General features: G+C 50.1%; 1 protein-coding gene across 9 annotated transcripts in view; it reads left to right on the top strand.

The window, feature by feature from the left end:
* Nucleotides 1-15,588, top strand: part of GALNT6 (polypeptide N-acetylgalactosaminyltransferase 6) — a 32,397-nt gene that overhangs the window by 14,770 nt on the left and 2,039 nt on the right. For all 9 annotated transcript variants that reach the window (XM_031462545.2, XM_031462542.2, XM_031462543.2 and 6 more), the window contains 7 exons: nt 6,147-6,296; nt 7,420-7,654; nt 10,613-10,730; nt 12,200-12,400; nt 12,915-13,046; nt 13,640-13,741; nt 14,764-14,916. In XM_031462545.2, the coding sequence (XP_031318405.1) occupies nt 6,147-6,296; nt 7,420-7,654; nt 10,613-10,730; nt 12,200-12,400; nt 12,915-13,046; nt 13,640-13,741; nt 14,764-14,916 (1,091 nt within the window). The remainder of the gene's footprint in view (nt 1-6,146; nt 6,297-7,419; nt 7,655-10,612; nt 10,731-12,199; nt 12,401-12,914; nt 13,047-13,639; nt 13,742-14,763; nt 14,917-15,588) is intronic.

Below are 15,588 nucleotides of genomic sequence, written 5' to 3'. Positions count from 1 at the left end.
TTGGGCAACTCCTCCGACTAGGCCAGCCAAGAGACATAGTGCCAGACTGGCATGGGCAGCTTCAAAAGAGCAGAGTGGCCTGAGCCTCGTAGGGTGGGCTTGGCAATAGCCCCTCCAAAGGGCCTGCCCCTCACTGGCCACCAGACATGTTCCTATTCCTTCTGGTGGCCTCTCCCTTGTGGCCCTGTCCTCTCTCTTAGAGCCAACTCCAGCATCTCAGAGTCACCTGCCTGAGAAACCTAAACTGCTCATTCTTATTTTTCTAGGTCCTGGCCTTCTTTGACAATCTGTCAAAAGCTATGCCCCTCTCTGGAGGAAAGAGAACCCTCCAACATTGTTGGTGGGATTGTAATTTGGGGCAGCCATTATGGAAAACAGTATGGAGATTCCTTAAAAACTAAAAATAGACTTACTATATGGTCCAGTGATTCCACTCCTAGGCATATATTCAGAGAAAACTCTAATTCAAAAAGATACATGCACCCCAATCTTCATAGCAGCCCTATTTACAATAGCCAAAATGTGGAAGCAACCTACACGTCCATCGACAGATGACTGGATAAAGATGTGGTGTATATTTACAATGAAATACCACTCAGCCATAAAAAAGAATGAAATAATGCCATTTGCAGCAACATGGATAAACCTAGAGATGATCATACTAAGTGAAGTAAGTCAGACAGAGAAAGACAAATATCATACATTATCACTTATATGTGGAATCTAAAAAATGACACAAATGAACTTATTTACAAAACAGAAACAGACTCACAGACATAGGAAACAAACTTATTATTCCCAAAGGGGAATGTAAGGGGGAGGGATAAATTTGGAGTTTGGAATTAGCAGATACAAACTACTGTATATAAAACAGATAAAGATCCTATTGTATAGCACAGGGAACTATATTCAATATCTTATAATAATCTATAATGAAAACGAATATGAAAAGTAATATATATGTGTATAACTGTATCACTATGCTGTACATCAGAAACTAACACAATACTGTAAATCAACTATACTCCAATTAAAAAAAAGCTATGCCCCTCTCCCTAGAATAGTGCGCCATTGCCACGACAGTGTGTGCACAACCACATTTTTGCCTGTAATTCCAGGGAATTTGTGGACTTCAGGATAAACCACCCTACCTTGAGGGCTTTTGGACTCTAGAAATACTCTCAGCCATGTTCAGTTCAGCAGAGAAAGAAAAAATTACCCTCAGACCCATGGTCAGAAATCTCTGCAGGCCACAGCAGGATTAAATTTCCCACACATTTGACCGTTTGATCAGATTAACTGGCTCTCATTACACACACACCCCAACACAGGCTGTGTCTCTGCTGAGATTCAATTTCCACACTCGCTGTCCTCCTATCCGGGTGCCCGGCCGCACACTGTGACCACGAGTGTGTGGGCATTTGATACTGAAGGAGAGGACTTCACTATCAGAGAGAGGCCGGGCACCAGGCTGGGGAACTTTTTCCGCCCCACCCCCCTCACAGTCAGTCTCCAGGCACAGATGGACTTCCTGTGTGGCCAGGTCAGCAGTCCAGGTCCATTCTTGGTCTGCACATTCCACAAGCTTCTAAAAACTGGCCCCCCAAGCCAGTCGGTCTACTGTGCCCCAAACAGGGCAGCCCCCTGTCCAAAGCCCTGCCCTGCCCCTGGAGGAGGCTACGGAGGAGAACCTAGGCCTCCCTCCTGTGGGAATTTGCCAGATGGTCCCAAGGACCAAGGACCCAGAGAGCTGAGACATGAACAGAGTCCTCAGTGAGCGAGTTCCTCAAGGAGAGAGGAGGAGCGAGGAGGTGGGGTTGGCCTGGGCGAGGGGCTGTAGGAAGGGAAGGCAGGGGGATCCGCAGGGAAAGGAGAGGAGAGAAGGGCCGCCCAGCAGTCAGGAAACGCAGGGGAGGAGACACTTGGGAGCACTTGGATTGGCCCACGATCTCTCCCACGGCCATCTCCCCTCGCTGGTCAGAACTGAAGTGAGTGGCAGTTCCTCTCATGGCCTCCTCAACCCCTAAGAGGCACCAGCCATGCAACTCAGGGATTGTGCAAAGGCTCTGATTTTAGTTGCATTACAAATTCCCGTGTCTATTCCAACAGGTAAAGTGCTTTCTCACTGCTGTCTTACCTATGCCCTCATTTTATAACATAGGAAGATGTGTCTCTAGTAACTCTTATGTCCTGGGTTTTCTGGGAAAGTTTCCATTTCCATCTTCCCCATACAGAAATTCTACTGGTCCCACATGTCAGTTTCATCTGCCAGCTTACTCCTCACACCTGGAAGTGGAGAGGGTGACAGTGAAATGTCTAAATGTCTAAATGTTCTATCTGGGCAGGAGGATGGTCAAATACACCCAAAGGGTGTTCCATTCATTCATTTCTCCTTCCAAAGGGATTAATCAAGGAAAGTTTCCCCACTGCAGTTCAGTTCGAGGCTGGATAGACAATAGATGGTCCTGAAAGTAGAATAAAAACAAAATAGGAAATCCTCTCTGCGAGAAAGGCTTTCTGTTGTTTTTCTTTTCTAGATTTTTCAGAAGCCAAAGAAGAGGCAGGGAGAGAGTCCCTGAAAGAAGATTAAATAAAGGCAGGAGTTCACTGCTGTGCTTAATAACTACTTATCAGTTACCTCCTGAGCGCCAGATCCTCTGCCAAGCCCCAGGGGTATAGCAGGGAACAGCTGAGCAAGGTATCTGTCTTTTTAGTTTACTTCTCTAATGAGAAAGACAGAAAATAAATAATTTTAGGTAATAATAAGTGCTATGAAGAAATAAAATTAGAGAAAAAAATAAGAGTGCAGGTGATGGGCCAGTGAGCAATTAAGCAGCTCTTTTAGTCAGAGTAGCCAGGAAAGGCTACTCTGAGTGTTCCCCACAAAGGGAATAGCCAGTGCAAAGGCCCTGAGGCTTAGCATGTTAATGGGGCAGAAATAAACCCAGGATGGCTGAAGAAAAGTGAGCAAGGAAGCAGAAACAGCACTGATACACAGTGAATTTACAAAGGAGACCAGTACTGAATCACAAGAGCTTTGTAAGCAATAGTCAGTATTTGGATTTTTCAGGTGTGTGTGTGGTAAAATATACATAAAATTTACCATCTTAACCATTTTTAAGTGTGCCGTTCAGTGGCATTAAATACTTTCTCATTGTTGTGAAACCATCATCACCATCCATCTGTGTTTCCACAGATGAAACTCTGTGCCCATTAAACAATAACTCCCCCTTCCCCAGCCCCCTAGCCCCTGTCAGCCCCCACTCTGCTTTCTGTCTCTATGAATTAGACTGCTCTAAGAAGCTCATGTAAGTGGAATCATCTAGTATTTGTCCTTTTGTGACTGACTGGCTTATTCCATTTGACATATCTTCAAGGTTCATCCATGTTGTAACATGTCTCAGAATTTCCTTCCTTTTTAAGGCTGTCTATATCATTATTTGTATATACCACATTTCTTTATCCATTCATCCACTCATGGACATTTAGATGGTTTCCACATTTTTGGCTGTTGTGAATAATGCTGCTATCAACATGGGTATACAAATATTTGTTTGAGTCCCTGCTTTCAGTTTTTTGGGGAATATACCCAGAAGTGGAATTGCTGGATTGTATAATAATTCTATGTTTAATTTTTTAAGGAACCATCACACTGTTTGGATTTTTCTAAATGCAGTTTTAAACCACTGTAGTGACATGATCTGATTTACAATTTTATGAGAGACCTCTCTGCTGCTCACTGTGGCAGCTACATCAGGGATAGATTGGGAAGAGGGGTGTAGAGTAGAGGTCAGGAGACCAGATGAAACATTGTGGATGGAGAGAGAGACCTGGCAGTACTTGCTGAAGGGCCGATTGTGGAGTGGGGTGGGGGTGGGGGGAGAATCCAGCATGACTTCTAGGTTAGAGCAGCTGGAAGGATGCTGGTACCGTGTACTGATATGGCGGAGGTTGGAGGGGGAGGTCAGGTTGGGAAGAAATCTCAAGTTCCATTTTGGGCATGTTAGGTTTGTGGTTTTGTCAGGCATCCAAGAAAAGGTGGCAGGCCCAGGAAAAAAAGGACCAGGAGAAGCTGTATACAGATGGTATTTCAAACCATGGGACTAAATAAGGCATGTATGTTGGAGGTCATAGGAGTCTCGGAGACTCTAGCCATGAGGAATGAAGCTGGGCTGGCTGGGTTGGTGGGTATTGAACCTAAATTAGGGGGCTCTCAACTGGGGGACATAAGAGAGTCTGGGTTTCTACACTCAGCTCTGCTCTGCTCAGCTCTGGGGTGTATGTCCAGTGGGTCCAGGGAGGGGCATTTCTTAGGGGAGTTGTCTCAACCCCATTTAAGGGCCTGAGGCCCATGCTCAGAATTCGCAGGTCCAGCCTAGCTGCCTGAGATGGAGGGAAGGCGTGGGAGAAGGACTCCGCAGAGCTTGGGCTCCCCTGCTGTTCACAGCTCAGTGCTTGGCAGACTCTTACCACAAAACCCACTTCCTATGATGTTTTGTCCCTGGGTTATCTCTGCCACCAGGAACTTCCTGTGAGCACAGTTAGGTTCTTGTGGGGAGAGAGGGAGGTGGGAATGTTAGCTGTGCTGAGAAGGCAAGACTCCTGCGTGGGCTTCCTCCCTCCTCCCTGTGAGAGCCAACACTCAGGGCTGTGCTTGGAGTCTGAGCCTAGGAGCTCCAAGAGGGCAGGACCCAGACCGTCCCCTCCCTGCCCAGGAGAGTGTCTGCCACCTGGGCAGTGTGTGAACAGGCGTTTGCTCAGTGAGTCCTGGGCTGAAGCTGCCAAATGAAGCTAATTTTGACTCATAAACATTGGAGACAATACTCCCTATAGCAGAGCATTTTAATCATCACAGAGAAGATTAAGAAAGTCAACAAGAAAGCACCTAGTTTAATGACTGGCACACAGGAGGTGCTCAAGTGTTTGGGCAGTGTGTGTGTGTGTGTGTGTGTGTGTGTGTGTGAGAGAGAGAGAGAGTGCGCGTGATCAATCGCACCCCCACAAAACTGACTTCAGGCCCCACGGTTTGTGTAACACTGCATTGGGAGCAAGGCCTAAGCCCTGGGCTGACCCCACAGCCCTCAAGAGAAAGGACACACTCATCGTCACACCTGCCCCGTACCTCCACTTCTGAAACCACAGGCAACTCCACACTGTATAGTTGGGAACAGAACAGTGGCACGGATAAACCAAAATAGCAGTTCAGGAAACATCACCAAGATTTGGACTATGTTCCAAAGATGGATTGCTTCAGAATAAGGCTGTTTTTAATGCTCTGGGGATTTCCCGCTGAATAACAGGGTCATGAAGTGAGCCCCCGCTCAGAAGGAGCTGGAGATCTCAGCAGGTACCCTCCCTTCAAAGAGCTTTCCCCAGCCTGCTCCCATTCAGGATGCTTGCCCCTTCCTGCAGACTCGCCCAGCCCTGTACCACCCCTGGCGGCTCACTGATCTCCTGCCCGGCCCGCAGTCGCCTGTTCCCTGGGCGACTGGCCGGCGCCTGGTACATGTTTTTTAAATTTAATTAAAAAGCGGCTCGGCATCTTTTCATCTTCCTAAAGAATTCCACATGCAGAGGAGTTAATAAAGAGGATTAGAGTAAGATTTCTTGCTGCTGACCCAGAAGCCAGAAATCAACATTTGTGTGTGCTCCACCTGTCAGACTTCAGGAAGAGCCCGGGAGACAGGGGCACGGGCACTGAGAGATGACCGCCACGAGCGCCACGTGTGGAACGGAAGGGAGGCCCAATCACAGCTCTGAAAGAGCGGGGCTGAGAGGGTGCAGAGACCAAGAGAGGCAACTGAGAGCTTTTGTCGGAAGTTTATAGTTGATTTGACACCAAAGAAACACAACTCTGAGGTCCTGCCTCGGACATTAGGGAAGGTGCTCGGGTCACCAGGCACAGGACGCGCACCGCCGAACCGGTGGGGTGTCCAGGCAGGGTGGGCGTGGCCATGAGGCCGCACACAGGGAGGCCTCCCTCCCCCCTCCCGCCTCCGGCTTCTCTGGAGTCGCGCAGCGCAGTGGGTGTGGGAGGGTTAAACGCAGGCCTGATGGAGGCCGGAGGGTGCCCGGGCTTGGTGCCCACAGGAGATTAGGTTTGCAACAAAGCGGTGAGCTGGTAACAATGACCCTTTGCCTTCTAGAGTACTTGAAGGAGCCGCTGGAGTCGTTCGTGAAGCGGCTGCAGGTGGTGAAGGTGGTGCGGCAGGAGGAGCGCAAGGGGCTGATCACCGCCCGGCTGCTGGGAGCCAGCGTGGCGCAGGCGGAGGTGCTCACCTTCCTGGACGCGCACTGTGAGTGCCAGAGGGCCGGCCTGGCTCCCCGGAGGCCCGGTGGAGTCTCCCCCTATCACCACCCAACCCATTCCCTCCCTGGCAGAATGAACGGCTGGGACCGCCGCATCACCAAGGCCCCTTTCCTGCTTTGCTGTCCCAGGAGCGAAGCAGGCTTGAAGCACCCCACACCCACACCCACCCCTCCCCCCGCGCTCTTTCTCACCCCAATCCTGAGCGTGTTCTCTCTCGAGGCACACATAGCCCTAACACAGCTGGTGACCCCATGGTTGCTGGGATTGTGCTCTGGAGCCCTAGACACTGTCTCTCCCTCTCTCCCTCCCCACCCCCATCCCTCCCTCATTCTGAGCTCAGACCCTCTGAGAGGCCTCCTGTTACCACTGGGAACAAGCAGAGGTTCCTGCAGGGCCACATGGAACCAGAAAGGTCTGCCTCTTGCCCTAAACTGAAACACTTCCCCACCGTTGTCAGGGAAAAAGAATTGTTCCCGAAAAGCAGTGATGCATATTATGAAAAGCTGTAGACCTGGAGTCAGAAGACCTGGGTTCTGGCTCTGCCACTATCCAAGCCTCAGTGTCCTCATTTATAACGTGGGATGAGGACAGCAACCTTACCGACAGAACTATTACTCTGAGGGCCAAATAAAGCCATATATGCAGTTCACTGACAGTCCCAAAGGGCTGGACAAATGAAAGGGATGATTATTCTACAACAGGAGCTGAAGCCTGAGGTGCGGATTCCCCTGGGAGAGGGGACAACCCTTTTGGAAACCCACACTTGGGTGGAGAGGGCTGGTTGAGTGGATAGGCCACAGACCCTGAAGATACCCCGCCAGGGCCTTCCCTGTGCCTTGAGTCATTTGAGTTGACCACATTACTCCCATGAGACCTCCATTCTCCCTCCAGAGCCGCCTCTGCCTTTTTTGGGGTTGGGGACAGGCGTAGGAGGGTCTCCTGAGATCTCTCTATGCTCTCTGTAGCTGGGGAGCTTTCCTGTGGTTCCCTGCCTACAGTGGGGGAGTGGGCAGAGAGTTCTCTAGTCCTCCTGGGTTTGCCCCCTGGCAGGAGCACGGGCTCAACTCTGGGCAGGACCCTGACTGCTGTCTCCTGGTCCCCACCTTCAGGTGAGTGCTTCCATGGCTGGCTGGAGCCCCTCCTGGCTCGCATCGCTGAGGACCAGACGGTGGTGGTGAGCCCGGACATTGTCACCATCGACCTGAACACTTTTGAGTTCTCCAAGCCCAACCGCAGGGGCAGAGCCCATAGTCGTGGCAACTTTGACTGGAGCCTGACCTTCGGCTGGGAGTCTCTACCTCCACATGAGAAGCAGAGGCGCAAGGATGAGACCTACCCCATCAAGTAAGGACCGTAGCCTGGTGGGCCCCAACCTGGCCTCTGTGGCCCCAGGGACCTGGGCCATCTCAGGTCAACATTTATTAGACACTCTATGAAGCGCTTGACATATTTCATTTAATTGTCATCCCCTATAAGGTAGGTACTGTGATTGGCCTGTTTTGCAGGTAAGGACACTGAGGCTCCTGGTGATGAACAGCTGGCTTCAGATTATGCATTAGCAAGTTGTGGGACAAGCACACCCATCCCGCCAGTCCAGCCCCAAGCCCGTGCTCCCCACCATGGCACTGCCCTGCCTCACACCATGACAGATGACTCTGACTCACCACTTACTGTGTGCCAGGCCCTGGACTAAGGGCTTTCCATACTTTTATCTCCTTTATTCCTCTCTACACGTAGCAGGACATGACTGCTACTTGCAGAGAGGTGGTAGGTACAGGCCACTGTTGAATAGCCATTATAATAAGAGAGGGTGGCGTGTGCGCCCAGGTCACCATCTTTGAAAAGACTGAGAACGTATTAAAGGGAAATGGAGTGCTCTGCAGTTGGCAGTGTGTTGCAGTTGCCCTGAGATTTTTTGGGAAAGGGCCAGATAGCAAATATTTTAGGTTTTGCCAGCTACAAAAAACAATCCTTGTTTTAAAATGTAGGGGGGAGCATATAGCTCAGTGGTAGAACACATTCTTAGCATGCACGAGGTCCTGGGTTCAATCCCCAGTATCCCCATATAAATAAATGAGTAAATAAATAAGTAAAAGCCTAATTACTGCCCCCCCCAAAAAGCCTCAAAAAACAAACAACAAAAAAATGTAAAACCCATTTTTTGCCAGAACCTTATAAAGCCAGGCCAGCTTTGGCCCACAGGCCATCATATACCAACCCCCAAGCTTTAGGGCGATTACTTGAAAGTTTATCCATTGTTTAATGTCCAGCTGGGTTTGTCTTCCCCTCAGACCCACCCTGTCCCTCGCTCTCCAGATTGCCTGTTGGTGTTGTTAGAGACCCCAGGTTTATTTTAACAGATGTCTCAGCCAAACTGAGTTTTGAGGAGACTTTTAGAGGTTTTCCTGTGGTTTGGGATTATCTGTACAAATGTTTTCCCACACTTGGCAGGAAACTTAAGAGTCAACGGAAGATTTCTCGGGGATGGAGGGTGAGCAGAGATCAGAGGGAAGGCTCGAATGGAGGAGAGAGTTAGAGTTCCTCCCCTTCCATGTCCCCAAAGCCTAAGAAATGCTGCCCAGAGCTTCGGTAGAGAGGAATCCCATGGATTCTGAACAGCCAGCTGCTCTGTCTCCTTTAGAAGAAGAAGCAACAGAAAGGGGAGAGGGGAAAGGAGAAGGCAGGAGAGAGAAGAAATGGGGACTCCCTATTGACCCTCTGCCTGATTCATAGCTGTCTTTTGTTTGGGATGTACAGCAACAAGGCCCCCTTCCCCCAAGCTGGGGGCCAGGCACACAGTGGCACGGTCAGGGACAGGGCACCTGGCCCCCACCCATCACTGACATCCCCTGCTTCAGTGTCCAAGGACCATACAACTGGGAGACAAAGCTCCAGTGTTTGAGGAATGAATTTGCTCCCTGGTCCAAATGCCCTGTTGGCACGCATGGCTTGCCTGAGGCACTTTGCATAGTATCCCACCAGGAGGCTTACAGGCAGCACCCTCCCATCCTCCACTCCCAAAGTTAATGGGAGGCCAAGAGGAGAAGTAAGGACCCAGGGGATCCTAGGAAGTAGGTCAGGAAATACAGTGTTTCCAGAGGTTGCAACAGGAGCTCAGAGGTCATTTGTCAATGGAGTCTCGGTCAGAATCTCAAAGCCAAAAGACAGGTCCAGGATGGGGAGAGACTCAAAAAGCAGCAGGTTAGCACCAAAATGCTCATCTGGGGCCGCAGGACTCCTGGAGCCTTTCCTGGCCTTACTTGGGCTGGCTTAGAACCCCTGGTAGAGGCCGAAACTGTGAAAGAAAGCCTCCCTGAGCAGGAGGGTTTTCCCACCAAAATTTCTTCCAGAAAGCGGCTGCAGGAGCCAACCTCAGGACAGCACCAAGGTCAGGTTCCTGTGTAGTTGCCTTGACCAATCAGTCCAGTGAAGGCTGACTGAGCCCCTGCTATGTGTAAAGCACCTCGATCAGTTCTAGGTTTCAGTGTCTTTCTGCTTGGCTGTGCCTCATGGAGCCACCTATTGAGGGCAGCAAAGCCCCATCCAAGCCAGCCTGGCCTGGCACAGACGCCAACAGCTAATGATTACATACGAACTCCTGTCCGTCTCCCCATCTCCCACCCCCGCCTTCAACCCTCAGCCCAGCCCCTCTTATGAGCAACGTGGTATCTAAGTTCAAGATGTTTTTGTCAATTTATCTAAACATGAGTCTGTGCCTCCCTGCCTTTGTCTGAAAGCCAGAATCTTTTTTTAACCTCCAAATGCTCCCTTTAGTCCAAGTTTGTCTCACTTCCTACTCTGTTTCTTGGAGCATCTATTTCCAAAAACAATTTTACACAGATTCTGATTATCAAGTACATACTATGCTTCAGGAAATTTGCTGCCAAAAAGTAAATGATGGTGGCTTTACCCTCTGCTGCTACATTGAGCTCGCAGGGAACAAGAGCTGTTTCTCTTAACTTGGTATGACTAACATATCATACAGGTCCTGGTAGCCAGTTCTTAATACATCCTTGGTTGAACAAATGAATGAGTGCCCTTTAGAAGAGAGTGATGATCATGACATCTCTCCTTGACCCGGTCCTAGAAGGTGAAGAGAACATAATAAGAGGTCAATAAACACTTGCTAAATGAATAAGTTAGTGGAAGAGGGGCTGCACATCCCCGGAGAGAGGAAAGGAGGAGGGGGTAGGTTAGGAGGTAGGTTAGGAGGCGTTAGTGGTGAGTCCACAGCATTCCACGCAAGGTTCAGTCTCCTCTTCCCCCCAGAAGATGCACATGCTTCTCCCTCTGTCTCTCCAGATCCCCGACGTTTGCTGGTGGCCTCTTCTCCATCTCCAAGTCCTACTTTGAGCACATCGGTACCTATGATAATCAGATGGAGATCTGGGGAGGGGAGAACGTGGAAATGTCCTTCCGGGTGAGAGTGAAGAGGGGTTCTTGGGGGAACCATCACATCCCAGGGGACAGCCTGAGCACCTGTCTCTTAGGCAGTGGCAGGGATGTCACATCTGGAACTGAATTTGAAAAGGTGGCTGTTTCCTGTAAGGGCTCCACCTTTCCTCTGCCCCATCCCTTCCAGGACAGTCGGGCTTTGGGCATCAGACTGGACAACTGGGAACAAATTCCTGGGCAGAACTCCTCAGAGGGAAGGGATAATAGGGGTAACAGGGACTGGACATCTGGGGATTGATGACATTTTTCATGATGTCTGAGGGAAGAGGGTTAGAGTGAAGGTGGAGCAGGTCAGTAAGCAGTCACTATCCTTTTTCCAGTGAAGGCTGATTGAGCCCCTGCTGTGTGTAAAGCACCTTGATCAGTTCTGGAGGTTTCAGTGTCTTTCTGCTTGGTTATGTCACATGGAGCCACCTACTGAGGGCAGCAAAGCCCCATCCGAAAAAAATCAGGTTCCGGTTTCCAGGTCAGAGGACACACGCTTTGGTAGCCTTTAGAGTTTCCCTCCCCTCTGCTCAGCAAACTCTTCATAACTGTAGGAGATGATGGTCCAAATTCTGGTGGACCCCAGAACTCTGAGGGATTCCAGGAATAAAGCAAATCAGGATTAGGTTAGGAAGAAAGGATTGCCTCTCCATGAAATCTACACAAATTCCCATTCAGTGGAGAGTAATTAACCAGTAAATGAGATTGTTGACAAAGTCCCCTCTCACGGTGCCTGGTACACATTAAGCACATCGTTGATATCTGCTGTTACAGTGGCTATGATTATGTATTTCTGTTGCTGCTATACTAAAATTAATAACAACATACCTCCCAACCGAAAACTTGAAAAAGAAAAGACACAGGTAGAAGGGATGTAAACCAGCCCAGTCACCATAACACCCAGGGTTCTGATCCTAGGCTCATCTCTGAGCCGCTGACCTCTGTTCAGTCTCCCTCTAAGGAAGCTAATGTGCTCAAGGTGCAGGTGATTACCACAGACCACCTGTGGTTAACTAGCCTTGCTATTAATTAATGAATTGATGCTCTGATTGGGTCACAAATTGATCTTGATTTGGAGGTGCTTGTGTTTCCTATAACACCTAAGTGGGCTGATAAAATCACATTTCCAAGTGAAAAAGCCAAGTGACCAGAGCTCAGATACAAAATTAGCCAATTGTCTTTTCTCTACAGTGGGCCCTGGTAACCCTCAGGACCCTGCAAACTTCCCTTTGCTTAAATCAGAGTGAACCAGCATCAGAGATCCAGGGACTGAGTAGTTATGGCCTGCAAAGAAGCCTGGTCAATGTCTTTCTTCCAGGGAGACAGAGCAGCATTTCCCTGAGTCCGTGGACCTGGGGTATGGTGCCCTGGAAGTGGAACAGAACTGCATGGAGGGGAGGTTGTCCCATCCACCCCCTGAAAACCCCATCCCGTATCCTCTTACGGCAGGTGTGGCAGTGTGGGGGCCAACTGGAGATCATCCCCTGCTCTGTGGTCGGCCACGTGTTCCGCACCAAGAGCCCCCACACCTTCCCCAAGGGCACTGATGTCATTGCTCGCAACCAAGTACGCCTGGCCGAGGTCTGGATGGATAGCTACAAGGAGATTTTCTACCGGAGGAATCTGCAAGCAGCAAAGATGGCCCGAGAGGTGAGAGGAAAGGATGTTTAAGGAGGGGTTTGAATAAAGAGAAGCGTAGAATCCCAGACCCTGGTCAAAGGCTTAATGTTAGAGGCCCACGCATCTCCACCATCTGGTGGGGCCAGGGAGGCTCTATTTTGAAGGCTAGAGAATGAGGAGAGGAGGCTTGGTTGTCCCTGCCCGGAGAGCCCCAGCATCTTTCAGGAGTGTGGAGAAAAGATTTGGAGGAAGAAATTCTTACAAGAGCAATGGCTTTGCTCTGAGGACTGGGAGAAAACTGACTGGGAAGTCACAGGAGATGAGGGAGTAAGGGGAGCCCTGGGTGGGGGGGTCCCAAAGTCCCAAAGGCAGGGGTTGGGAACTTGATGTGGGGCTGAGCCAGTAGCCCCAGCAGGTCCTGAGCAGGAATGAGCATGAGACCCATTCCAGGAGAAAGTGGCCCCAGAAACTCTGGGCTGCCTCCACCCAGACAAGAAGATCAAGGCAGGTGGAACTGACCCTTAGGGGTTCACTTGGTTGACAGAAATCCTTCGGTGACATTTCGGAACGACTGCAGCTGAGGCAACAACTACACTGTCGCAACTTTTCCTGGTACCTAAACAACATCTACCCAGAGATGTTTGTTCCTGACCTGAAGCCCACCTTCTATGGAGCTGTGAGTCTTGAGAACTAATGTGCATTATTTCAGAGCCCCCAGGAGAAGTTCAGGACCATCTGCCCCACAGCTGGATGACAGACAAGAGTTGAGTGTTACTCCCCACACTCCTTTGTCCAGGAGGAGGACTGAGAGGCCACTCTGGGCTTCTGGAGATAGCTAAAAACCTTATAAAGAGGAACCAACCCCCTAAACAGTGTTTCTCAGACCCTTACATGCATCAGAATCACCAGGAATGTTCCTTAAGTCACAGATTGTTGATTCAGTAGGACTCGGATGGGGCCTGAAAATTTGCATCTTTCACAAGCCCTCGGGTGATGCTGATGGTTGGGGATCAGACTTTGGGAACCACTGCTCAGAAGGCATCCCACGTGCCGAGGGCTTTCCCCAGGGACCTGTCCGGTTGCCCATCCTGCCCTTGCCCAGCCCGTGGGCTCTGCACCTCACTTTGCTATTAACTCCAGGCACCTGGGTAATGAGCAGAGGAGAAAAATCACAGAGAGATCCAGTCATGCAAATTTATCTCAGGTAGACCCCACACCACAAACCAAAACACTCCTAACTGTGCTCTCCTGGTCCCCCACATTCTGCAGATCAGGAACCTCGGTGTGGACCAATGCCTGGACGTGGGTGAGAACAACAATGGGGGAAAACCCCTCATCATGTACACCTGCCACGGCCTTGGCGGTAACCAGGTACACAGCCCTGCCCAGGAGAAGCCTGTCTCTGGGGCATCTCCTCTCTCTCCAGGGGTCCCTTTCTCCACTCAAAACAGGCCTTTCCTGGGGCCTAGGCTGGGGGAGACCCAGAGAGAGGAGGAGATACCATCCCCACCCTCAGAAAGCTCCCAGTCTGAGGAGGAATGCATGACACAGACAGACAGGGTGTTAAGTTTGGATCAGGGACTGGAGAGAGCGCTGGGCACCAGTGCTGGCTGCCAAGAGGAGGTGGGAGGGGAGGATGGTTAATCAGAGAGGGCTTGCTGGAGGATGCCAGCTGCTGAGTGATGTTTTTAGGTGACTGGAAAGTTTCTGAGCACTTACCCTTACATCCACTCAATGCCTCCCCTGCCCAGAAGCTACCACTCTGATCCTGCCACCTATCAGTGACCCCAAAACCACCTACTGACATCTCACACTTACCTGGCGTTCTGGAAATTGACCCCCACGCACTACAAAGCCCAGCTCTTCCCTGAGGAACAACTAGTAATCTCCACGACCCCAGCCCCTTAATCTACCCTGAATGCCCAGCATTTGGTAAAAGGCACTTGAAACAGAGCAGAAACAAGGAAAGGAGTGGCATGGGACACTAAACCGGATGCCGACTTATGTAAATAAAGACAGAGTCATTCTAAAGCAATTTCCCATACCACTGGCCCTGCACAGTGATTTTAGGTGGCATATTGGTGAACATTTTTTAAAAGTTTAATAATAACCTATTAGACAAAAAAAAAACTAGCATATCAAACACATGATTTCACAGATAATGCCTAAAATGAAGCTAAGTTAAATGTTTAACTGAAGTAACTACTACTCCAGTATAACCAGATATGGTCAAAATCCTGAAGGTGGCACATGAATGACTAAAGCCTTGGCACCCACTCACTTTCCCCACCAAGAGGCCACCTGTGGTTGGCATCTTAGGGCAGTTGGCTTTGGCAGGTGGTGGGCAAACTCTCCGCCTGTCCCTCAGGACCTCCTCTTGTCTTGACTTCTAGTACTTTGAGTACACAACCCAGAGGGACCTTCGCCACAACATCGCAAAGCAGCTGTGTCTACACGCCAGTGCCGGCACGCTGGGCCTTAGGAGCTGCCACTTCACTGGCAAGAACAGCCAGGTGCCCAAGGATGAGGAATGGGAATTGACCCAGGTGAGTCCGCTGCCCAGCAAGCTCAGAATCAAGAACCAGAGGCCACAACTGCCCACTCCTTTCCTCTGCATCTTCCGCCTGAGATCCCCTAGGAGGATCCAAATGGTGTAGAAAGTATAGAGGCCATGGGCCTTGTCACAGGCAGGATTCTTGGGCCTTGAGTGATGTTTGGTGATGGCTGGTTCTGGTTGATATAAAGATGAGGTTGGGGATTATGGTCCAAGGTCAGCTCTGTCATGGTTCAAGTGTTTTCAGGCTGAACTCAAGTAGATGAAGCGTCACTCGTGGTTCCTGCCTGGCGTCCGTGTGCCAAGCAGAGCTGTGCACTCACATACATTGGTTTGGTTAATCTTTCAGAGGCTCTTCTCCAGTGTGGTGTCACCATTACTATGGAAGAGCCAGCTGAAGCTCAGCAAGTCTGTGACTGGCCCAAGACCCACCACTAGTAAATGGCCAGCCTGGGATTCGGACCTCGATAAGTCTGAATCGAAAGCGTGGGCTCTTTCCATTACACCACACTGCCTCAAGATGGATGATGTAACTTCTACAGCACTGGGCCCAAACTAGCACCCCCAGTGAGCCTCCACACCCCACTCTACCCCAAGCTCCAGCTCTTGGCTTAGGGGAAGAGGAGCCTAACCTTGGGAAGGCTTAGAGGAGCCTTAGAGAAGG

The sequence above is a fragment of the Camelus dromedarius genome, chromosome 11 (assembly GCF_036321535.1).
Source record: "Camelus dromedarius isolate mCamDro1 chromosome 11, mCamDro1.pat, whole genome shotgun sequence".
NCBI classification, from domain to species: domain Eukaryota; kingdom Metazoa; phylum Chordata; class Mammalia; order Artiodactyla; family Camelidae; genus Camelus; species Camelus dromedarius.
Note: the sequence above shows the minus strand (reverse complement) of the source record. Positions and strands in the feature narration are given on the sequence as shown.